This window comes from Marmota flaviventris, chromosome 9 (assembly GCF_047511675.1).
Source record: "Marmota flaviventris isolate mMarFla1 chromosome 9, mMarFla1.hap1, whole genome shotgun sequence".
NCBI classification, from domain to species: domain Eukaryota; kingdom Metazoa; phylum Chordata; class Mammalia; order Rodentia; family Sciuridae; genus Marmota; species Marmota flaviventris.
Window position 1 is genome coordinate 32,206,449 of NC_092506.1, and position 26,763 is coordinate 32,233,211.

Consider the following 26,763-nt stretch of genomic DNA (forward strand, 5'->3'; position numbering starts at 1 on the left):
TAGGGCCCAGTGCAGTGATACACGCCTGTAATCCTAGCAATTCAGGAGGCTGAGGCAGGCAGATCACAAGTTTAAGGCCACCCTTAGCAACTTAGTGAGGCCCTGTCTCAAAACAAAAAATAAAAAAAGGCTGGGGATGTAGTCAATGGCAGAGCGCCCTTGGTTTCAACCACCAGTACTAAATAATAAAAAATCAAAATAAAAAGAGCTGGAGATGTAGTTCAGTGATGGAACACTCTTTTGGGTTCAATGCCAGTACTGGAAAAAAAAGTTTTAAGGGGTAATATGCTTGCCTCAAGTAATATATTAAACATTGAGAATTTGTTCAACAACAACAACAAAAAAACCCTTCACAACTGAACTACAGTGTTTACATAGAATGCAAGCCCTACTAGGTGAAAGATAGATACAACATTGTACTATAAACATTGTTTTGATAATCTGCAGTTGTTGTTCAGATTTAATTCATATGATAGCATATGTCACAATATGCTATTATATGAGGAAGAAGAATATTTAAATGAAATAAGCAATAAATGTTTACTTAGAATAAAGTTTATTTACATATATAAAAAGTGTATTGAACAGGAAATTCATTAAAACAAAAACACAATTAGATTTTAGGAAAAAATGTGTTCAAAAGAAAGGATTGCTCTTTTAAGGTAATGAAAATACAGATATATTTGTACGGGATTACTTTAAACTGTTAAGCTGTTAGAAAACATTTTTAAACAAAAAATGTTGGAGGAGCCAGGCCCATACCTATAATACCAGCAACTTAGAAGGCTGATACAGCAGGATGTCAAGCTTAAGGCCAAATCTGGCAATTGAGCCAGACCCTGTCTCAAAATGAAAAATAAAAAGGGCTGAGATGTAGCTCAGTAGTAAAGTACCCATGGGTTCAATCCCCAGTGTACATTCCGAGAGAGAGAGAGAGAGAGAGAGAGAGAGAGAGAGAGAGGGAGATTGGTTGGAGGAAACGTAATTCAGAAGGTTGAAGGCATCAATATATGTCATACATGTTCCAAAGTGACCATATAGACAGGATATTAAATTTAAAAAATTATAGAAATGCTAGACATTCCTTTAATAGTATAAATGTCATATATATTTCAAATCAAATTAATAGCTAATAAAATTCAAATAAACAAATCAAACTAATAACAAATAAAATTCAAATAAAACAAAAACAATATGAATAATATATAGAGCTTTTGTTAAGCATTAACAAATCATTTAGCATTAAAAGTCTCTTCTAGCCGGGCGCAGTGGTGCATGTCTGTAATCCCAGTGGTTCAGGAGGCTGAGGCAGGAGAATCGTGAGTTCAAACCCAACCTCAGTAACAGCAAGGCACTAAGCAACTCAGTGAGACCCTGTCTCTAAATAAAATACAAAATAGAGCTGGGGAGGTGGCTTAGTGGGCGAATGCCCCTGAGTTCAACCCCCAGTACCCAAAAAAGTCTATTCTACATATAAGAGTATGCATATATATAAATTTTCTGAGAAATAGAAAAAATTGTTTAGAATATTAAAGGGAAATGGGAAATCAAAGATACTGAGGACAATATCCCTCACTTCGTGTGTGTGTGTGTGTGTTACGAGTACTGAACCTAGGGGAGCTTTACCACTAAATTATGTCCCCAGTCCTTTTTATCTTTTAAGACAGAGTCTGACTAAATTGCTGAAGCTGTTCTTGAACTTGTGATCCACCTGCCTCAGCCTCCCCAGTTGCTGGGATTACTGTGCCCAGCTCTTTTGTTTTGTTTTTGTGTAGCTGGGGATCAAATTTAGGTTCTTGTATATGCTACACAAATGCTCTACCACTGTGCTATGCCCCCAACCCTACAGTTTTTAATTATTCTGAGAGTTCTCCACATTTGTCTGTATTCACTCAGAAGACATTAATAGATGCAAAAGTTTTTCACAGAATTTGTCCTTTTTTTCATTTTCAAAAGAGAATATTCTATGTAGAATTATCTATCCTACTAAAGGTATAACCTTATAAATGTGTATTTGTCTTATTCAAGACAAATACACATTTATAAGGTTGTCTTATTCTTATTCCTTTTGTTTCCATATTCCATTCATTTTCTGATTGTGATAAAGTGAAATACTTATCTAATTATATGTAAAACCTCAAGTGAAAATAGATTTAATGGTTAGCACTAATCAATAACCTGGGGAAGCATAAACAAAACAGGTCAATTAAATCAAACAACAATTTTACCAGATATACAACAGACACAGAAAGAAGTGAATGAAATAGATATACATCAGGGGTTTTATGTTGAGATAGTTCCCTTTCCATCATTATAAGCATATGTCAACAATGGTTCTCTCACATTGTCCTTTTATATTTAAAGTATTATGATCTCAGTCTTGGAGGCTCTATAAATACCAGTGACTTCACAATCACAAGAATTAATTCTAGATTCACTCAAGTCAGAGCATCCCGTTTGCACTAAACGATGGCAGTTGATATCTCTAGGCTGCTGTTGGGACAGGGTGGGGTTGTCACAGACTGTGAAGCGAACTTTGCAGTTTGACTTTTGGGAGTCAGTATAAGTAAAGGAATTCATGGAACATTTCAAATTACGATTCAGTAAAAGATACACACATTTTGTATTTGTATTTAACCCAAATATTCCTCACATGTATGTAAAAACATTATACATACACATGTGATATGTGTACTTATGTACATGTATGTCTATGTGAGAAGTGCTTGTAAATTTTTCTCATGGATTTAGAATTAATTAACAAGATCCTTGGATTATAATTAGAAGCAGTGTAATTCTATAGGCATGAGTTGGGACCTGAAAAGTGTACGTACTCAATCTAAACCCACCTCTCACGAACTTGTTGGATTTTAGGCAAGTTATATCTTAGTCTGATACTTATTCTTTAAAAGGTTACTGGCAATCTTGACTTTGCTCACTTCGTAAAAAGGGGATTAAAGTAAGTGTAAAATGTATAGTAACAAGGGCCGGAGTTGTAGCTCAGTGGTAGAGCTCTTGCTTAGCATATGTGAGGCAACTGGGTTCAATCCTCAGCACCACATTAAAAAAATAAATAAATAAAATAAAGGTATTGTGTCCACTTACAACTAAAAAAAATGCATAGCAACAAGACAAAAAGTGCTTATGTAAAGTCAAGATATGACTAATAGAATTTTATAGATAATGTGGGTGGCTTAATGAAACATTTTCCTAATTAAATCTAAATGTTGCTAGATGATTTATTTGTAATAAGAAACTAAACAGACTCTGAGCCTCTACAAGGATAATTTAACAGTGCCTAATAATTAAGGTCTTACTTTTATTTGTCTTAATGAAGATCATGCTGTTATAAAAGAGAGACACACATATGAACTGTAATATGATACATATTTTCTAAACATTTAATTTGGAAGGAATTATCAAATGCACATGGGTTTGAAGTCCCGTCTCTGTAAAAATTATAAAATAAAGTAATATTTTATAAATGATTTTAAATAATAGGAAAATGCAATGCCTGCAAGAACATAAAGAACAGAATTTTCTATTTTATTTTTTAGGAGTATGTTATTTTTTTTCTTTCTTCCTTTTTTTTAAAATACTTTTTTTGGTTGTTATTGTAGATAAATGCAATTTATTTTATGTGGTGCTGAGGATTGAACCCAGCGCCTCATGCGTGAGAGGCAAGCGCTCCACCACTGCGCCACAACCCCAGCCCTCTTTCTTTCTTTTGTTTTTTGGGGGGGTACCAGGGACTAAACCCAGGGGTGCTTAGCCACTGAGCCACATCCCCAGCCCTTTTATTTTTTATTTTGGGACAGGGTCTCATTAAGTTGCATATAGCCTTGCTAAATTGCTGAGTCTGGCTTCAAACCTGTGATCCTCCTGCCTCAGCCTCCCTAGCTGCTGGGATTATAGGCATATACCACAACACTTGGCAGGAGTATATTTCTTGACCTCTTACAAAGAGGAAACAAATTCACTTATGCATATAAATTAGGACACATATATACCAGAGATTTATAACTTATACTAACTTATACTCAGCTAGATTTGTGTGTGTATGTGTATGTGTGTGTGTGTGTGTGTGTGTGTGTGTGTGCTGGGGATATAACTCAAGGTCTTTGGTAAATACTAAGCACAGATTCTATCATTGAACTATATCCCCTACCCACTATGCAACATTCTTAGGGAAAAACTGGCTATATACATAATTAAAATAGACATAAAGTACTGGTTAAAATTATTACATATGGCGTTTTTCTTTTGTGTTCAGACATATTAAAAGATGCAAGGGAAGAAGTGGTAGGTCCTGGGGAAATAGCTTAGTGGTAGAGCCTGTGCTTAGCAGGCACAAGGCCTATCTTCAATATTCAGCACCAAAAAAAAAAAAAAAAAAAAAAAAAAGACAAGATATGAGGGTTTTCTGGCAAATTTAATTATTATTATTTTAATAGTTAAATACTTTTACTAGATTCTCAAACTACTATTTATATTTTCCAGAGATTGAATGATGTAGATGTAGATTTTTTATTAATGCAGATGGAGTATCTCCTCATCAGAAATGAGGGCAATTTTATCAAGCTCTAGTCCTAGGTTAGAGGATTATTTATTTGAAACCATAACAACTTTTATAAATCCTTGCCATTGCAACACTGTACCATACGAAGAACTAAATTGTATCAAACAGTATTTCTACTGACCCCACTCCTGATAATAAAACATGACTTATTATAAGCATTAAGAACTAATACCTGCATAATATGGTGAATAGTAGGCAATAATTTAAAATATAAAACCAGTGTTTATGTTAAGGTCACAAATTTATATTAAAATGTTGAATTCTGTGAAGTATTTCCACCTCCTCTCACAAAAAAATCCAAATAGTGGGTTCAATATCATGACTTGGGATAAGTAATGACTAGAAATTCTTACTTTTTAAAATATTCAACAGAAGAAATCTACAACTTTTATCTGGACAAAAGATACTAACAAAGGTGTTTTTTTTGTTGTTGTTGTTTTGTTTTTGTGGTGCTGGGGATTAAACCCAGGGCGTTGTGCATGCGAGGCAAATAACTCTACGAACTGAGTTAAATCTCCAGCCATTAACAAAGATTTTTGAACCTTTAAAATATACATTATTTAAAAGTGCTTTCTTATTAACTGTGAGAATTATATAATCAAATTCTGTTTCTTTTTCTCTCTCCCTTTTTTGCATGGTGGGGAAATCTAACCCAGGGCTTCACATGTGCCAGGCAATTCTACCACTGAGTTACATACTCAGCCATTTTTTAAAATTTTGTTTTGAGATACCTCACTAACTTGCTCAGGCTGGTCTCGATCTTGTGATCCTCCTGCCTCCGCCTCCCCTGTAGCTGAGATTACACGTGTGTGTCACCATGTTGCTCTTGGCGCCAAATTCTCTTACCAAGCTGATGACAATCACTTTCGGGTCCAAGATGCAAATGGAACTGTGGTGTGGTTCATGGTGCTTACTCTTCCTTTATTCTATGCAGTTTGTCATAAAGAGCTGAATCTTTTTTGGTTCAGGGAGAACAAACCATTCAAATAGCATGGATTTCTTATGCCGAAGTACAGGGTGTTCTTAGTGAGACGGGAGTGACATAGACTTTTTAAATACCCTAAATCCTCTTGCTGGCCCAGGATATGGTGGTGGTGGTGAAACACTGTGTTTTCTGGTCAGTGCCATTGCCTGTTCATAAGAAGGCAGTCCTGTGTCCTCCAAAGAAGTTGGTGACGGTGATAAGACAGCTTCCTCGGGTCCTCTGAAAATGATGGAGGGAGTGTGTCTGCCCCTTCTGGCATAGATGGCTGGAGAACTAAACAGAGAGATCGTGTTTAGGTCTAGGAAAGGCAGCATTTTTGGATTAATATGATTAATATTAAAAATTAAATATTTTCTGGGCTGGGGATATGGCTCAAGTAGTAGCATGCTCGCCTGGCATGCTTGAGGCACTGGGTTCGATACTCAACACCACATAAAAATAAAATAAAGATATTGTGTCTACTTAAAGCTAAAAAAATATTAAAAAATTAAATATTTTGATAAATGTTGAACTCAATTTATTAATATAACAACTGTTTTATAGTTTACCCACAACTCTGAAAGAGTCTTGGTATAGGGAAAGACCAAGTCAGACATGGTTTGAAACTTGACAGTCATTTCATAGATATATGAATGAACTCAAACTACCTGTTTCCTCCTCTCTAACATGGGGATAGTAAAAGCTACAGCAGAATTGTTTTGTGAAAACCCAGGAGGATGTTGTATATATAGCTTCTAGCAGTGTCTGGCACACTTCTTAGTAAGAATCCAAAATGTGTGAATTTTCTTTCACTCCCTCTTCACTGAAAATTTTCTCAAAAGTATGATGTGATGCCAAATCGAGGCTTTGTTGAGGGGGACAACTTCAAGCCAAGGAAATAAATGCCACAGAGATAATCACAATGGCTGGTATCCTCCTTTGTCTTCTGTTCCCTCCTACCTCTAACTCCATACCTCTAAGACAGCAAACAGTACTTCCTTCATGTTGCTCTCCTCCTTAAAAGTCTAACTGCAGCCTACTTGCCACCGAATCAGGTTGACTCCTGAGCCTCCTCTTGAAAGCCTCCCTTATTCTGGTCTTGCCTTAGTTTTTACAGTTCTCTGCTCTTGCTGAGTAATTTCTTGATACTACCCTGTGTTTGCAGCAAATTCTTGGGCCCTTCTCTATGTTTTCACTGGTATTGATCCTTTTCTTAGAATTGTGTTTTCCCCTTCCACTAATCTAAGCCATATATATATTCCCCGCCCCCCCCCCCCAACAGGAAAATAAATACATAAATGGCTTGGTTCAGTCGACCATTTTCACAAAACCTTGCCAGTCAATGGAAGTTGCAACATGGGTCTGGTGTTTTAAATCTACTGTTTTCTCTTCCCATTGTGAATTATGAAATGTAACTGAAGCATTAAGAAGTAAATCTGTTTAGATTATAAAGCTGGCTGTCTATAAAGTACCCTTACATAAGTTAACCTCCTATAGTTACGGCTAATGAGATAATTAAAACTTACAGTCAATATTGACCTCTAGTCAATGTTTACAGTATACTTCCCATTAAGACACAGACAATTTACAGAGAACTTTCCCAAGCTAAGTCAGCCAATTGGTTCTTTAAGACACCTTTTCCTTTTGAAGGTAATAATGAGATTTGAAATTGGAGGGAAAGAGAAAAATTGCAGAAAGAAGAAAAGCAAAAGTCTGTGTAAATCTAGGAGCTGGATAATCAGCCCTTCAATAGTTGAGAGGCAACTGAGAGGATCACAAGTTTACTTAGAGGGCTCAACACAATTCCTCCTCTGTCAGAAGTCTGGAATGCACTCATGAGAGGTCAGTCACTTGCCACATTCATCAGCTTACGATGAAAAAGTTCTGTGTGTTTGCTTACAGGGGATGGGGTAGACAGATATTTTATTCTAACAAAAATTTTCCATGTTGACTTTCAAAATTTAATACATAGAAGCAGTGCACAGTGGCTCACATCGGTAATCCTAGTTACTTAGGAGGCTGAGACAGGAGGATCAAGTTCAAGGCCATTTGGACAACTTAGGAAGACCCTGTCTCAAAATAAAAATTAAAAAGTTCTTGGGATGAAGCTCAATAGTAAAATACTCTTGGGTTCAATCTCTAGAACCAAAAAAATAAAAATAACAAACAAACAAAAAACTATAGAAACTATGTAATGATTACATCAGTCATTAAATACTACCTAGTGTTTTCTTACACCTCATATATCTTATGTGATTAAAATCAGAAAGTATGCACTAATAATATCTTAAAACTGGAATATCATATTATGCCTCTTTTCTTCCACAAAATACAGGAACCAAGAATGGAAAAGATTTTAGAATTTTCCATTTTTTGGTATGTTTTACACAGAGGCAAATTTTTCTGACCATGATCTTTTTTAAAAAATTGTTTTTCTTTCTCAAGTATTCTCTTCCCCTCTCACTACTTTCAGCCTTGTGAAATACAGAAAGTGAACAAATGACTCTGCTAGAAGAATTTCCTGGGACAATAAATAAAGCACTTTAATATTTCAAAGTTAGTATTTAAAAGAGCTCTTTAGTATTTAAAAGAGCATGTCTAGTAAACCTAGCTTGAAATGTCCTCTAGAACTCAACAGTTCAGAGGATCAGACACAATGGATGAAAAATTATTTGTATACTACACTGGTATTACACTAGACTAACGTTAAGTTTAACTAACCTTACTTTTAAAAGGAGATATCCAGGGTTTTATATTTCACAATGACATATACAGAAGACATGCCATAATCATGTTACCACTTAACCCCCCATGTGGTGCTTATTTATTTATTTATTTTAAATGAGGGTCTCACTATGTTCCCTAGGCTGGCCTTGAACCTGTGGGCTCAAGTGATCCTTCTGCCCCAATCTCCCATGTAGCTAGGACTACTAGAGCAGCACCTTGCCTAACCTCCCCATGAATTTGAATTCTTTTTCTACCCTCATGCAGGGAAAAAATTATGAATATGATATTTCTGGGGGCTAAAAAAAAGGAACAAAATAAGGAAGACAGAGTGGTGTAGAAAAGTAGAAAAATAAAGCAGAGAGAAGAAATCATCAAGCACGAAGACACTAATTAATGCATGTGCTATCATAGATACCACAGACCTTGAGTGATTTTTTTTTTTTTTTCAGTGTTGGAGATGGAACCCAGGCCTGGCACCTGCTAGGCAAGTGCTCTACCACAGAGCCACACCCCTAGCCTGAATGCAGTTATTAAACATGAGGACATACAAGAGATTTCATTTAAAATTTTTTTTTAATTGTAGATGGACACAATACCTTTGTTTTATTTTATGTGGTGCTGAGGATCAAATCCAGTGCTTCACACGTTAGGCAAGCACTCTACCATGGAGCTACAACTGTAGCCCCAAGAGGTTTTTTTTTCCCGGAAAAACATTATGAATGGGGTAGGAGAAAAGGAAAGATAGACATCAAGAAGAATCTCCAAAGACAAATTCTGCCTATGTTTTAATTAACCTGTGGATTCCCCTAGCTGGTGAAAAACCCACAGTAAATAAAATCTTGGTCAAAAGTCCTAGAAAATGACTTATATACTAGAAAAGTCCTATATACTGAATGAGGAAAATTAACATAGGTCTTCAGCTTAAAGATAGTGGCTTAAGAAAAATTAAACAAATTCTTCCTTACTTTCTCTCACTTCTGAAATTTCTACAGAATTTATAGACACAGACTTCTTAGTCCATGCCCATAGGTCACATAATGCCTCAGGGAGTTTTCCAAGAATTTCAGCATGAGGTAGAATTACAATTTATGTTCCTTCTTTTTCTCCCCTCCTTGCTGGCTCCTCCTCTTTTTTCTGCATACTTAGTGGGGGGCATCCTGTAAGACTCTGTCTCTTCCCTTCTGTCCTTTAATTACATTCAGAGAACTTGCCTACTCTCACAACTTCAACTCTTCTCCTCTAATACATGAATCTTAATTCCACTTCTGTTGCGTTAAGCTCTTACTCTTTTTTCCAGTTTAAAAAAAAATGTGACAATACCTATTTATCATAAAATTGCCATTTTAACATTAATTTTTTTTGTTTGTGTGTGTGATACTGGGAATTGAATTTAGGAGATCACCGAGATTGAACTCAGAGAACCACAGAGCTATATCCCTAGCCATTTTTATTTTATTTTGAGACAGAGTCTTGCTAAATTGCTGAGGCTGGCCTTGAATTTGGAATCCTGCCTCAGCCTAAGTAGCTGGGATTACAGAGGTCACCATCACACATGACATGTTAAACTTTTTTTTCTTCTTCTTATTTTTTGTAGTACTGGGATTGACCTCAGGGGCACCCTACCACTGAGCTACATCCCCAGACAAGGTCTCCTGAAATTGCCAACATTGGCTTCAAACTCGTGATTCTCCAGCCTCAGCTGGTAGAGTGCCCTGAGTTTGAGCCCCAGTGCCACAAAAAAAAAAAAATTAAATTTAGGGAGAAATGTATCTTTTATATTTACTAATTTCATTTAGTTCTACAATGTAAAAAGTTCTGAGCTATATCCTCAACCCCTTTTTATTTTTTTGTTTTGAGACAGGGTTTCACTAAAGTGCCTACGCTGGTTTTGAACTTGTGATCCTCCCACCTCCACGTCTGAGTTGCTGGAGTTACACACTGTGCCACTGTGTCCAGCTTCTCTAAAAATTAATAAAAGTTATATCTGTTGAAGAAATTTTAAAGTAGTTTTTTTTTGTCTCATCTGTGTGAATCACTTTAAAAATTATTTCCATTGCTATGATAGCATCTAAAAACATATTAATAGTGGAGATTAGGGTCTTCAAGAAAATTTTTAATCCTACTTTGTGCCAAGAAAAGCACAAATTAATTGCATTATGCAATTTAATTTTTTTTTTCCTGTTCTGGATATCAAACATGGAACCTTGTGAAAGCTAGGTAAGTACTCTAACACTGAGCTAAACCCCCAGACCTAAAAAAGAAAACTTAAGCAGTTAAACATTTTTGCTGTTTGCTTTAATTAGCTGCTTTTTTTTTTTTTTTTTTTTTTGGTACCAGGGATTGAACTCAGGGTTACTCAACCACTGAGCCACATCCCCAGCCCTATGTATTATATTTTATTTAGATATAGGGTTGCACTGAGTTGCTTAGGGCCTTGCCATTGCTGAGGCTAGCTTTGAACTCACGATTCTCCTGTCTCACCGCCAACCCACCCCCCACCCCCCCAAGCCTCTGGGACTACAGGCATGCACCACAGCACCTGGCCTGCTTTTTTTTTTTTTAACAGTAATTGCCAATAAAATTTTAGAACCATTATATAATTACATGTTTTTAAAAAGATCTTCACCTATTTTCCAAATCCAAGAAATTTAACACTGATACCAATTTATTTTTCTGGTCCAGGATCACACATTGCATTAATCATCATATCATCTACTCCAATTTGGAACAGTTATTTTCTGTTTTTCACTACATCAACAGTGGTATTTTTGAAGATTCAGGTAAGGGGTTTGTAGAATTTAAATTTGATTTGATAGGGGTTGAAACTTAGCCTTAAATTAGAAGATGAAGAATCTTGCAAAAAAAAAAAAAAAAAAAAACCAAACAAACAACCAACTCTGGGGCTGGGGTTGTGGCTTAGTGGTAGAGTGCTCACCTAACATGTGTGAGGCCCTGGTTTCAATCCTCAGCACCACATAAAGATAAATAAATAAAGGTATTGTGTCCATCTACAACTAAAAAAAATTTTTTTAAACTGTATATTTTTTCTTTTGAAATATATATGTAATATATTGAAAAAAATATATATATATACACACACAACTCTATTAGAAGAATACAGAAACAATGCTTATTTTCTAAAAAGATAAATCAAATGACTAAGTTACCATAAAAAAGCACACTTGGTCACGATCATGAGCTTATTCACAAAATTTCTGATTGTGACTATGCATATGTAAGCATCAATCTATAATAGCCTGCTTCTTCTGAATAATGTCGTCTCTACCTACTCAAGCATACTTACTGGAAAGATAATCAGTGCCTCTTAGTTCAATAACAATAATGAGGTTCTATTGTACAAATAATTATGGCTTTTATGAATATTTATCAAACTTTATTAATGTGCTATTATCTTTAATTGGTAAAAATTTTGTTTTATTAATCTATACTTAATTCAAAGAATCAATAAAAAGAGTTGTAAAAAGCCAGTTATTCTGTCTCTTTGTGGGAAGCCACACATAGGTCTATTAAGTCTGACTCAGAATAAACTACAGAATTTTTTGCTTTAGGAAATAATGGGGGGGGGCACAGGTGTCTGCCTCTGGCTTCGAAGGAATTACTGAAAAATCAAGGTAACATATACGACATTTCTTATATTCTTTTGAAGCATGTTAGAAATAGCATCGTTAAATTGTACTGTGTTGCTAAATTAAGCCACCAAACAACTGTGAGACTAGAGGAGCCTGGGACATGACAATTAAATGTATTACCATGACTGGATCCAAGAGCATATTTCCAAATAGCTAGAAGAGAGGATTTGGAGCAGAAAGAGGACTCTAATGGAAAAACTAGTAAAATCTAAATAAAGTCTGCAGTTTACTTAGTAATAATACACAAATGTTGTTTTATAGTTTTGACAAACCTACTATGGTAACATGATATGGTAACAATGGAGGAAACTGGCTAAAGGATATATGGGAACTCTACTATTTTTGTAACCTTCCTGTGTATTTGAAATTATTCCAGAATATAAAGTTTATGTAACAAAATAGGCAGCTCTTTGAGTCATTTTAAAATAGCAATATAGAATGTGCAAAAATGAATCAAGTATTTTTATTTGGTACTTACCCTGGATATGGTTGCCTGTTACACTTAGTAATACAAAGATAGTAACCAAGTAATCCAAAAATAACCAAAAATACTCCAGCAGCAATTAATCCAGTCAGAAGGCCCATAACATCAATTTTTTCTCTGTTACCATCTTAAAAGAAATCATAAAAATAATATAAATACAATAACTGAAATGCATTATCTATGATTTCAACAATTTTAACACATTATTAAGCATCTAATCATTGATACTGATTTCTTTAAAAAAAATTTTGTGTTAGAGAACCTACCTGAAAAAAAATTTAAATGATCTTTCATTTCTCTTTCTCTCTCAGTCTCTGTTTTTTCTTTTTCTTTTTTTAATGGAGAGTGAACCCAGGGGTGCTTTACCAGTGAGCTACAGCCTTTTTTTAAAAAAATTCTATTTATTTATTTATGGTACTGGGATTGAACCCAGGGGTGCTTGACCACTGAGCCATACATCAGCCCATTTTAAAAATATTTTATTTAGAGAAAGAGTCTCACTAAGTTGTTGCTTAGGGCCTAAGATGCTGAAGCTGGGTTTTGAACTTGCAATCCTCCTACCTTAGCCTTTGAGCCATTGGGATTGCAGGCATGTGCCACTGTGCCTGGCTTTTGTTTATTTTGTTTTTTTGGCAGTGCTGGGATAGTATCCAGGGCCTTGTACATGCTTTGTAAACATTCTACCATTGAGCTACATCTCTAGCGCCTGTTTATTTTAAATAGGTCACGTTAAAATGATAACATCCAATATTAAGTGGGATAAACATTCCTTGTGCAATTACACATTTTGGTATTAACTACTAAGATACATTCATTAAGCAACTTGGTGTAGCTATACAATATAGTATTCTATAGGGTGATGTTACCTGTAGAAAGGATGATGTCTATCTGAAAAAATGGCAAAATATGTGTTTGGGTATATAAAAAACAGTCAAAAATGGCTTGAAGAATAAAGGGGAGGGAAGAATAGGAAATCTTGGTACAAAATTATAGCAAGAAGGAATAGGGAATAAATTCTAATGTTCTGTATGGCATAGCAAGGTGACTATAGTTAATAATTAATCATATATTTTAAAATAGTTAGAAAAGAGGATTTTGAGTATTATTAATAAGAAATGACAAATGTTTGGAGTGATAGATATGCTTAATATCTTGATTTGATCATAACACATTGTAGACATGTATGAAGATATCACAGTGTATCCCAGAAATAGGTACAATTATTATGCATCAATTAAAACAATTTTAGAAGACAGTTAAGAAAGATAAGAAAAAGCATTTCCTCTTTCTAAAAGGTACTTAGTTCTACTTAGCAATCTTTTTTTTTTGTCCTGGACCTGGGGATTGAATATAGCCTTTCACAAGCTAAGCAGGTGCTCTACCATTGAACTAAACCCCAGCCCTATCCAGCAATCTTAATTTTCTTAATGTTAGTATTCCATCTACTTGTAATGGTTAAAAAAAAAAAGGAACAAAACTTTAAAATAGTTTACTACTTGAAACCAAAAAAGTATTCTGAGCAAGTCTTGACTTAGCTGAGCTGTTTTGAACAGCTTTAAGCCCATTATCTCATTTCCCTAATATCTCACCAAACTTGATTTTCAATGTGTAAGTAGATGAATGATGAATGTAGCCTTCTCTGTCTCAGATAACCCAACATATAATTGAGAAATCTTTCTTGGATTTACAAGGTATGTATGTTGAAAAACAGCCAAACTCAAACAATGAAAACTAAAGTATATTATAATAGAGAGAGGGCAAGGAAAACATTAAATTTTATCAATTCTTGCCTTACCTGATTTTGTGGCTGGTCCTTTAATTGAATATTCCTGCCAAAATGTCATCTAAGAAAAAGATAAAATTTCCAAATTTATGTAATTTATTATCATTTCATTTGCTCCCAATGACCCAAACTAGGGGTGGTAAACACTTGGCATGTGCCACAGGTAAGACACCAGCACATTCAAGCCAGAAGGTGTGACTCACTCAAATTAAAACACTATTCTCCAGGACGGTCACTGTGTCTGCTTAATTGGTTAAAAAACCAGGTCCACTCTCCACCCTCCAAACCATGCCTTGCTTTTCTCCCTTACTTGCTTGGGGCCCTCACTAAGGCCTTGGGAAATAATCATATTTGAGTAAAGGCACCAAGGGTGGAGATTAAGGCAGTGAACTCATTATGGTGTTTGGAAAGGGCCTGAATTCTTCTATTGTAGGGGGCCCACAGTTTGCTAGGAGATTTTATTGAGAGGTATTTATTGACTTGGAAAGACACCCCTGAGACAGTTTAACTTCCATGGTACTTGAAAGAATAGAAGTAAATTTTAAGGAACCAGGGGTTGGGGGTTGTGGCTCAGTGGTAGAGCGCTCGCCTAGCAGTGAGGCCCTGGGTTAGATCCTCAGCACCACATAAAAATAAATAAACAAAGTAAAGGTATTGTGTATAACTAAAAAATAAACATTTAATAAATAAATAAATACATTTTTAAGGAACCAGGATAAAATTAGAAAATGGGTTTAAAATCCCAACAGGCACAACTGTAAAGCATATTCTTTGTTTTCCCACTTTAACAGATGTGGTAAATACTTACAGGAAATGGGAGGCTGGGCACAATTATAGAAGAATAAAGAACAAGGTTTTATTGCTACCTGTCTTTGAAGGATACCTTGGGAGGTTCTTATTGAGTAAAAAAATAACATAAATGCTTCAGGAAGAGGAAAAAGAGCTGGAGTTATTTAATCTACAAAAGTAAAGAATTAACATTCCTTAAGATAATAGGCACAGTATTATCTATGTTATCAAGATTAACAGAGAAGATTATTTTTTGTACCATAGATTGAATTCCAGGGTGCTCTACCACTGGACTATACCCTCAGCCCTTTTTGTTATTTATTTATTAAACTCTTTTGGTACTAGATTGAACTCAGGGACCCTTTACCACTGAGCTATGACCCTACCCCTATTTTGAGAGGGGGTGTTACTAAATTGCTGAAGGTCTCTCTAGATTGCTGAGGATGGCCTCAAATTTGCAATACTCCTGCCTCAGCCTCCCAAGTGGCTGGAATTACAGGCTCAGGCCATCCTGCCCAGCTTGTTTTTATTTTCACTCAGGGTCTTGCTAAATTGCCAAGACTGGCTTTCAACTTGGAATCTCTTGCCTCAGTTTCCAAAGTTGCTGAAATTATAGGTGAGTGCCATTATGCCCACATTACAGATAGGATTTAATTATATTTTAAGGTGGAATTTCTAAAAAAGATTTCCTTTAAATTACACAGATAAACCAAAAATAAACTCCTGAATGCAGGGGCTACATATTATGTATCCTCAGTGCTAATGAAGCATCTGGTATGTAGTAGAATGTTAATAAATACTAATCAAAAAAGAGTAAGATATCTAGGGAAAAGTTCTGAGTTTTAAATAACTGAAGTTTAAGTCAGAGCACTAACTCAAGTAATATCTTTTTTTGTTTGTTTTCGGGTGCTGGGATTGAATTCAGAGCCTTGTGGTTGCTAGGCAAGTACTCAGCACTGAGATATCATTCCCAGCCCTCAAATAATATCTTGAAGTTTAATTCACTCCACTCTGAGATTGTTATTGAGTATAATAGACATTAAACACACAAAAATCACAGCATAGCCCATAACCTGCTAATTACTATAAACCCAGGTAATTAAGTATAGAGTCAAGTCTCAATAGGGTAATTAGCATTTTAAGGAAATAGAAAGAGATAACAGGTATACAACCTTGATTTTGTTTAAAGCATAAAATCTATAATGACTGAAAGTGCTACTTTCATAAGTACAGTTTAATAACTTTCCAGCTAATTAACATCATCAACCAAATTACCGTTTTATCGTCATCCACGAAAATTTCTCTGGCTTCTTCATAATTACAAAGTTCTTCAATGCATTCTCTTTCTAGGTCACCAGGAGTGAAAAGCTCCAAATCAAATCTGTTATATAGGAGGCGGCGATGTATGAAAAAGTTTGCTTCTTCTTTTGATGTAAAAACTAATGAAGGAACAAAAAAAGATTTCAGACATTGATAAGCATAAGGCAGAAAATTTCTGTTTCAGTTGTAGAAAAGTAAATAGATCTCTTCTGTGTTTAAATTATACCAAATTTCTTGTATGGCTTTAAAAATCTGACTTTAAAAAAACAGCACCAGTAAGAATGATTTCTGATAAATATGAAATATGAAAACTAACATGATTCCAGAAAATACTTGGCTTAGTAATATCCAAAATTATTAGTATAAATGAAAATTATTCAAATATCACTTTTCCCTTCACACAATTACTTTCCAATAATTGACAGATCACACTATTCTATTTCCAAAGGCTGGTTCCCCTATTATCTTGATTAAGAAAAATTAGTGGGGTAGAATAGACAAAGTAATGGACTGAGAGTGGGAAGACAGATTCTTGGTTTTGATTGGTTTGAGCTTTCGGCTTTGTATACTGGGATTAAGCATTTGTATCTCTGGGCTGGCATTTCCTCATTTGCAAAATTGGGAATTGAATTAAATAATCACGATACCTTTTAAGTTCTAAAATTATAAATTAATACTTTTATCTTAAATACTTCTTATTCAAGCTTATATTAAATCTTATAAAATTATGGACTTCTAAGTTATTAAAATAAGTTAATTATATGATTAATTAAAAGACATTCAGCTTCTGCCAAAGGAGTGACTCCTTTTACCCCACCCCAAAATATGTCTGCAGTGCCTTTGGGACACCATCTATATTTGCAGGGAAGGTCAATAGTAAACATAAAGGTCAAAGCACAGATTGACACAAAACCAGAACATTCCATCATGGTAGCATTTTCAAAACTCACAAACTTTAAACTCATTCTGGAGTCAACCAAACAAGGTTCAAGTGATTTTTGCTCCAGATCATATTACCTAGACTGGAATCCAGAAATTTCTAACAACTACATCAAAATGATTAAAAGAACTTAAAAGTGATGACATTTCTCAATGCTAACCATTACCACAGGAAGAATATATTAAAGTGGGCAGTCAGAAGATAGTTCCTGAGAGAGCATGGTCTGGAAAACCAATATTAATTTGTGAGTGACCTCAGGTAGACCATTGATTCTTATCCTTTTGAGAATGGCCATATCTTGCCCTTATTATTTTTCTACAAATTAATTTTCTATCCAAACAGGTCTGAATCTTCTGGAGCTGTTTTGTTCAATACAGTAGACACTGGCCATTTATGGCTACTGAGTACTTCAAAAGTGGCTAGTCCTGCTGGATGTGCATGCCTATAAATTCCAGCTACTCAGGAGGCTGAGGCAGGTAGATCACAAGTTTGAGGACAGTCTCAGCAAATTATGAGACCCCGTCTCAAAATAAAAAATAAAAAGGACTGAGGATGTAGCATAGTGGTAGAGTACTCCTGGGTTCAATTCCTAATACCAGAGGGGACAAAAAAGACAGTCTGAATTGACATGTGATTTAAGTATAAATACAAAGAGGATTTCAAAGATTTACTGGGGTAAAAAAAAAAAAAGGAATGAAATATCTCAATATTGCTTACACTTTGAAAAAACATTTTAGATATTGGGTTAAATTAAATACATTATTAGATTTATGTCATCTATTTCTTTTACTTTTAAAAAGGTGTCTATTAGAAATTTTAAAATTATTTATGTGGTTCACATTGTATTTATTTTGGCCAAGCACTATTCTGGTGTGTCAATTTCTATGTTATAAGTAACATATGGCTATTGGAACTAAGGGGGAAGCTAGGCTTGAATAATGGGTTTTATTCTAAATAATGGGTTTTATTCTAAAAGTGAAACAGACTCCCACTGAAAATAAGGGCAACTTCCTCATACTGAGAATTAAAAATTCCAAATTATTTTAACTTCTAAACTTCTTCATACTAAAATAAACGCTGAAGAGTTGCCATTATCTCCAGACACCAAGGAAGCCAAGACTGATGAGTTCTCCTTTAACTTAAATCTATATGTTTATTTCCTGCCCTATGTCCCACTTTACCTCCTCTTCTTTTATTTTTTTTAATTATTATTATTTTTAGTTGTAGATGGACACAATACCTTTATTTTATTTTAAAATTTTTTGTGTGGTGCCAGGGATCAAACCCAGCGCCTCATGCATGCTAGGCAAGCGCTCTACCACTGAGCCATAACCCTGGCCCCCCTCTTCTTTTATAAAAGCTTTCCTTGCCCTTGAGTTCTCTGAAGATGGTGATTTGAGAGTAAATCCCCTCTATTTTCCTTCAAAGCTGGCTTAGAATAAACCTATTTTTCCTGTCAGTTTGATTCCCAGGTGTTTGTGGAGCATGAGTGGTAAATAGTAGCTTCTTGCCCCAGAATGGTAATGGAAGGGGGATGGAGGGATTAGTGTGATTAAATAATTCCGTTCTTTCTTCTTTGTCTTCTTGTAGATTTTATGTGTTCAGCAATGAAAGCACAGAATGAAAAAATTTCCAATCCTCTCAACCCTCATTGGAACTCCTACAATGGAATTCTCGTGGTCTCCTTGTTCCTCTATATGCAGTTGTTAAAACAATAGCCAGAGACATCTATCAATCTAGGTTGATGGGTCAATCAATCTATTGATCCCAGTGCCTCTCTAACCACTGAATTACATGTCCACCTCACCTCTTTTTATTTTTTATTTTGAGACAGGGTCTTGCTAAATTGCCCATGCTGGCCCGAAACTTGTGATCTTCCTGCCTCAGCCTCCTAAGTAGCTGAGATTATAGGTGTGGACCACTGCACCTGGCTAGAGACATTCTTTTAAGAGACATAGTTTGACTTTTTTTTTGTCTTTTTTTTTCTATCTTTTGAATGTTTTTTATTAGAGCATTATAATGACACATAGTATTTGTGTTCATCCTAACAAATCGTACATACATGGAATTTGCTTACAGTTCATGTTTTTCCCCCTTTTATCCCCTTCTCCCTTGCTCTATTTTCCTTCTTGCACTCTTTTGGTCTTTCATTGATTGATTGATTGATTGACTGACTGATTTTGGGGGCACTGGGAATTGAACCCAAGAATTCTTAACCACTGAGCCACATACCTAGCCCTTTTTATTATTTATTTATTTTTAAATTGGCAATTTAATTAAAACTTTTCAAAGTCACAAAATAGTAAAAGGAAAGATCAAAAGAAGACAGCTATAAACGTATTACAGAGTACCTCTCAGAACCTGGCTGAGCCAAGTGCTCTGGCATATGAGTGTCACTTTTCTCACCCCCAGGCCGCTCCCAGGGTTCCTCTAGTGCTGGCCCTAATGGAAGGCTTTGCTGCCCTAAGAGAGCATTCTGCTGGCCTGCAGAAACTTCTGGGAGCAGTGGGCATTTTCACTATGGTTCCATGGGTGTACACATTTGTCAAAACCAACCTACATGCTTAAATTTAATGTTCATTTTCTTTTCTTTTTTTTAATTTATTTATTTTTTAAAGAGATAGTGGAGGGAGGGAGAGAGAGAGAGAGAGAGAGAGAGAGAGAGAGAATTTTTTAATATTTATTTTTTTTTAGTTCTCGGCGGACACAACATCTTTGTATGTGGTGCTGAGGATCGAACCCGGGCCGCACGCATGCCAGGCGAGCGCGCTACCGCTTGAGCCACATCTCCAGCCCCTTCTTTTTTTTTTTTTTTTATTAGCTACACATGACATTACAATGATCTTGGCAATTCATACATTTGAATCATTGGGGTATAATTTCTCATTTTTCTGATTGTACAGATTGCAGAATCACACTGGTCATAGAGTCACCTATATACATACAGCAATCATAATGTCTATTCTATTCTGCTGCCCTTCCTATCCTCCCTACTCCTCCCCTCCCCTCCCATCATTTCTCTCTATCCAATCTAATGTGACACACTTTTTTTTCTTTTTCTCATCACAACATCATACATGTATTCTGTATAATGATGAGGGTCTCCTTCCATCTTCCGTGCAACTCCCCTTCTCCCTCTTTTTCCCTCCCACCTCTCTTCCCTATTTAGTGGTAGTCTTCTTCTCATGCTCTTCCTCCCTATCCCATTTTTAGTCACCCCCCTTATATCAGAGAAGACATTTGGCATTTGTTTTTTAGGGATTGGCTAACTTCACTTAGCATAATCTGCTCTAATGCCATCCATTTGCCTGCAAATGCCATGATCTTGTTATTTTTTAGTGCTGAGTAATATTCCATTGTGTATAAATGCCACATTTTTAAAATCCATTCATCTATTGAAGGGTATCTAAGTTGGTTCCACTAATGTTCATTTTCTTTAAAAAGAATTTTTTTTTAATTGTAGATAGACACAATATCTTTATTTTATTTATTTACTGTTTATTTATTTAAAAACTCATTAAGTGATATAATTTTTGTGAATTTTTGTATCTCTGTTTCATATTACAATAACATTTAAAAGATTGCAAATACTTATGTGTATACCTTAACTCTCTTTAATGTCTATATGTGCCTGGTTAACATTTTATGATGAAGAGAATCCATAACATAACATTAATAATACTAATAATCACTGCCATCTGTTAATTATTCTATGTGCCTGATGCTGTATGCCAAAGCTTGAGGTATTCCTCAGGCAAAAAGCTTATAACCATAAATCCTATTTATCCAGTTATTTTCCAGCCAGCCAAGAACCCCATACTTTATTCTGTGTCTATTTTGTTTATTTTATTTTTATGTGATGCTGAGGACGGAACCCAGTGCCTTACATTTGCAAGGCAAGTGCTCTACCACTGAGCTAAAACCCAGCCCCTAATTTTGTCTTTTAATAAATCTGTTAAAAAAATATTATGGTGTATAAAAAGCCCAACCCTTTGGGGTTGGAGTAGTGGCTCAGTGGTAGAACACTTGCCTGGCATGTGTGAGGCCCTGGGTTTGAATCTCAGCACCACATATTAAAAAAAAAAAAAAAAAATCCATTGACAACTAAAAAAAAAAAAAAAGGCCCATTCCTTTTTAAATTTTCTATTTTGAGACAAGGTCTTGTTAAATTGCTAAGGCTGGCTTTGAACTTATGATCTTCCTGCCTTAGCCTCCCCAGCTGGTGGGATTACAGTCATATGCCACAGCACTTGGCTCTTCTATTTATTTTTGATTGGCTCTTTCTACTTATATGTAAAGGTGACATTCCCTGGGGTATATTAATATATGCACACAGCATGATTTTTTTTTTTTTTTTTTATGTGTGTGTGTGCTGGGAATCAAACCCAGGGCCTTGTGCACACAAGGTAAGCATTCTTCCAACTGAGCTATATCCCCAGCCCCACATAGCATGATTTAAAATTTTTTAAAAATATTTATTTTTCAGTTGTAGTTGAACACAATACTTATTTTTAATGTGGTGCTGAGGATCTAACCCGGGACCTCGCATGGGCTAGGCAAGCTTTCTATCGCTGAGCCACGACCCCAACCCTGATTTTTAAAAATTTATTCCACATCTCCTGTCCCTCCTCTCTCCCTTGCAATTTCCTACTCTACTGGTTCCTAGAGCTTTATGATATCTGATCCTCCTTGCTTTGTTTCCTTTATTTTGCTCCTTCTTCCATATACAAACACTCAACCCCCTACTTTGCTTTTAAAAAACCTAATGACAATCTTGCCTCCCACAGAATAAAAGCCAAAGCCCTTACTATGGCCTAAGGCCCTATGCAATCAGAGCCTCAAGCTGTTTCCCCTCTGACCTTATCTTCTACCACTTTCCCTCAAGTATTCTGTGGTGATCACTCCATGCTGGCTTCCAGCACACCTGGTTCTCTCCTGCCTCTGTTCTTGCTCTTTTCTTTGAATAGAACTTTTTTTTTTTTTCTTTCAGTTTGCCCTCACACCTCAGGATTTTGTTCACTGTTACCTTGAATCCCCATCCCTATCCACCTACCTTGGACACTCCCTGTCCATATTCTGCTTTTCTCCATAGTATTAGCACCATCTGGTGTTCTATGTGCTTCACTTACTCTGTTAGCACTCTGTTCTCCCCAGAGATGTAGGTGCCTGGTACATAGAAGGTATCCCCCAAAATAGGATCAACAAACTCAGATTTCCTATTGTGGGGAGAAACTCTTGGACCTAAACTCAACTAATGGAAACAATTCATAGATATAATCTGGTATTACTCAACTTGGATAGGTTTAAAGTATTAGATAAGTGAAGAAGCAACTCATAGCTTGCTCAATTTGGCTATATTTACTGCATAGAATCTAATTTCAGAAAGGAGAATAAGAAATCTACTACTATATTGCTCCTTTTCAGGTATGTACTGATCTTTGCCTTTTTTTTTTTCCTCCCCCAGTACAGGGTATTGAACCCAGGGTCTCATATATGCTAGGCAAGTGTTCTACCACTGAGCTACATCCACAGCCCTTTTTTATTTTGAGGAAGGGTCTCAATAAATTAACCAGGCTGGCCCTGAATTTGTAATCCTCCTTTCTCAGCCTTAAGTAGCTGGGATTACAGGTGTGTGACCCTTGCCCAGCTAGAGCTATTTTTAAACTTGAAAATAAAACAAAAATGAGAGTGCCATAGACATTTTAATTTCTCTTTAAATTATATTTATACCAATGTGATGAATGTATTTATGATTAATCAAAATATTATTGTTAATACTGTATTAACTGTGTCTTCTGGGGGGCTGATATTTGCCACTTCCTTGTGTGAAAGTACTGTTTCTGTCAGTGGCTAAACTTAGAGTTCACTTTCAGTATCAGGTCAAATTTTTTCCTACATCAGGAAAAATAATGTCCTTTGTCATTTGGAGTCTAAATAACCCTTGAATTTGTTTCTAATTGGAAAGAAGCAAACTTCCCTACCCCTGGAGTGCCCTTGGCTCCAAGTGAGAACCCCGATTCTCCCCTTGACTGCAGCTGAATGAAGTACTGGTCTTTTGCATCTGCTTTCTTAGGATTCTCTTCCCTTCTCTGTTTCTCATATATTAGACTCTCCTAAGAGACTGTCTAAGCATTTCACTGTTATAAATCCCTCCACCCAAATATTCCACTTCTCTTCATCTCTTCTATCACCCCATGTTTTCTTTTTTATATATATATTTTTAGTTGTAGATGGACACAATATCTTTATTTATTTTTATGTGGTGCTGAGGATCAAACCCAGTGCCTCACACGTGCAAAGCAAGCGCTCTACCACTGAGCTACAGCCCCAGCCCCACCCCATGTTTTCTAAATAAGTTCCTTTTAAGTGATTTCATCTCCATTCTAAGAATTTATTAGAATTTAGCTGGAGGAAACTGTCCCCTGCTTTTCAGTTGTAGTAGTACTCCTATTGACAAATTTACTTTTTATAGTTTCAGTTTACTAGGATCAACCATGGCCTGAAAATATTAAATGGATAATTCCAGAAATAGACAATTTCTAAGTTATCTGTCACTGTGGGTTCAATGATGAAATCTCCCCCTCTTGCTCAGTCTTGCCCAGAATTTGAATCATCCTTTGTTTAGAGTGTCTACACTGTATACATTACCTGCCCATTAGTAACTTAGTAGCCATCTTGGTTTTCAGATCAACTCTTGTGGTATGCAGTGCTCACATACAGGGTTCAGTACTGAGATTTCTACTGGAAGTTTTGGAATGTATCCAGGGCAGAGAAAGGGAGACTCCTCTAGTCTTCACACCTCCATTTATTATGTCCTGTTTTAGATGGAAAGCACTCTCTGTGTATCATACAACTCTTTCCTAGAGCAAGGTTACTGCCTTTCACTCCCAGGGTTCTCTGTCTCTACTTCTGTTACAAAGCTTTTGGAGATTATCTGTTTATAACCTGCCTCCCCCACCAGACGAAGAAGGTATCCATGGCAGGGATTACAGTACTTCATTTCTATATCTCCAGCACCTAGCATAGGGCCTGGTGTACTATGTATTCATAATGTAGTTGTCTTTTCAAATATTTAGGATCCCTCATTTTCATTTCCCATAGACATCTCTAGTTCTCCACACTCAAATATGATTTCTAAATTACTTCCATAATTTTGATGGCCTTCAAAGTGACTTTTATGCATAGTCATGTGAATGAATGGATACACTCATAATTATTCTGTGGTGTATCATCTGGTCCTACTGAGTATAGGCCATCAACTTTATATATAGATGGACTTACATATGGTGTGACTTAGAGAGTACCAAGGAGGATCTCTTTCCTTCCAAAATCTTTCCCTATCCCACCAGCTAGCCTATTCAAGTGCCTAGAATTTTGTCATTAAAATGTTATTCCTTTAGGTTAAAGGATTGCCCTATCTTAACACACACACACACACACACACACACACACACACAACTGTATTATTAATAAGACAGGAACAGATCCTTCTCAAATGAAAATAAGTTGCGAGTAGGACCTGATGAGATGTGATAAGGGACAAGAACATGTGGAATAGTACATAGTGCTGGCACTGGGTGGGGAAGCACAATGACTATACAAGGAGAAGGATGCTGACACCCAGAGGAATTTTTTTTTTTTTTTTCCTTTTCTGGTTTTGCTAGGTTAGGCTTTTAACCTGGCAAGAACTAATCTGATTATGGCGAAGGTAAAATGCAGACTTCTAGGTTAGGGAGCACCAAATCTAATCTCTCAACCATCTGCCTTTATCTAGACAATTAGACGTTTGAAAGAAGGAAAGGACTTGGGATATCATTCTGTCCCATCATTTTACAGAGGAAGATATTCAAGTCCAAAGGGATTAAGTGCTTTTCTCAGGATCTCATAACAAGTCCAGACAAGGTGACTGAGGGAGAGTGGCATAGTGGTAGAGTGCTTGCCTACCCTGCATGAGGACCTGCATTCTATCCCCAGAGTGCAAAAACAAGTCCCGACTAAAGCCTGGACTCCCTGTCCACCTTTCCTAGAAGAACAAATAATTGTGCTTTTTATAATTGCCATATAGCTTGGGGCTGGGGTTGTGGCTCAATGGTAGAGCGATCGCCTAGCATGCATGAGGCACTGGGTTTGATCCTTAGCCCCACATAAATATAAAATAAAGATATTGTGTCAACCTAAAACTAAAATAAATAAATAAATAAATATTAAAAAAAATTTGACAGGTAGGTTCATCTAGGAAAAGGAGAGTTAAAATAGGCTTTCCATTCAGTTAACCGCAAACCACGACTTAAAACATATATTTATCAAAGGAAATATACATTTGTATACACTTTAAAGAACATGAAAACCCACATTACCAAATAAGCCACAGATTAAACTAAAGGATAGTTTAATACTTCCAAGGTTCGAGGGGCCATGTAATTTCAAGCACCACACTTTCTCGTTAGAGATCTGTAATATGCAGCTCCAGTTTCCAGGAGGGTTTTCTCGGAAATTGCGGTCATTCTTACCTTCTTCTCCGGCATGCTTCGTATCCTTTAGACTTCTTGTGCAATGAGGAAATGCGAAGATAACTACGGGCAGTTGGCTGAGTAGAATCAGAAGTGTAAACATAGTCTGGCAACTGTCAAACAAGCTAAACAAACAAAAAATCAAAAAAACACATCAAAAAAGCCCCAAGCTCAGCACTTCAAGTTTCAGTGGTAACTGAGTCACCGACCTGTTGTACTCAAAGCCACCGCGCGACTGCGCCCCACGCGCAGTTTCGGTCGTCCGGACCCTCCGCCCTCCGGGAAAGTGCCCCTGCTGGGAGTGCCTGGAGATAAATGCTGCGCCCTATAATTCTCCGAGGGCAAATAGGACCCTTGCCGGGACAACCCTCCGCTTTGCATTGGAATCCGCCCGGTGGGTTCAGCCCCGGCACCTGTATCTCCCCGGGTAACCTCTCCTCCGCTCCCCAACCCCCGTCTCCGGGCCCCGCACCTGTATTCCCCGGCACATGTTCCAACAGTCTCGGGGCCAGAGCCCTGTTGCTCGGTGGTCCCTGAGATCTCTGGACCCTCTGTCTTAAATCTCGGCGACACTCCGACTCTCGCTCTCCACGGTTCCCGGATGGCCCCAGCGAGTACACAGAGGAGGCGCCCAGGGTGCGCGGAGGAGCGTTGTGGGTGGGGAAATTTGTGCGCCGCGAGTTCTTGCGTAGGCCCTGGGAGGCCGCCGACCGAGCAGAGGGAAAGCGAAGACGCGTCTACCTGGGGAGCACCTGGCTGCGCCCCGCCTCCCGGGGCTGGCTTACATGCGGAGGGCGGGTCTCCGGTTGGCGTCTCCAAGGACTCGACGCTGCGCTCTCAGCAGCTGCAGCTTCTGTTCCGAGCCCTGGGCGAGCCGGGTCTCTGCTGCCAGCTGTGGCCCCGCCTTGGCGGCGCGGGTGGCAACTTTGGGACTTGTTTCTAGACTCTGTCTTGTGTGGAAATGCAGGAGAGCATTTTCGTTCCCAGCGCTAAACAGAAACGGCCTCAGGGCGTCAG

General features: G+C 36.9%; 1 protein-coding gene across 1 annotated transcript; it reads right to left on the reverse strand.

Moving 5' to 3' along the window:
* Positions 1–4,589: 4,589 nt before the first annotated feature.
* On the reverse strand, positions 4,590–26,390 carry Prrg4 (proline rich and Gla domain 4). The gene is made up of 6 exons (XM_027936697.2): positions 26,219–26,390; positions 25,747–25,871; positions 16,252–16,415; positions 14,200–14,248; positions 12,399–12,531; positions 4,590–5,837 (listed from the first exon to the last, which is right to left on the reverse strand). The coding sequence occupies exons 2-6, from the start codon at positions 25,847–25,849 to the stop codon at positions 5,603–5,605; spliced, it is 684 nt and encodes a 227-aa protein (XP_027792498.1). The 5' UTR covers positions 25,850–25,871; positions 26,219–26,390; the 3' UTR covers positions 4,590–5,602.
* Between the last annotated feature and the right edge of the window lie 373 nt (positions 26,391–26,763).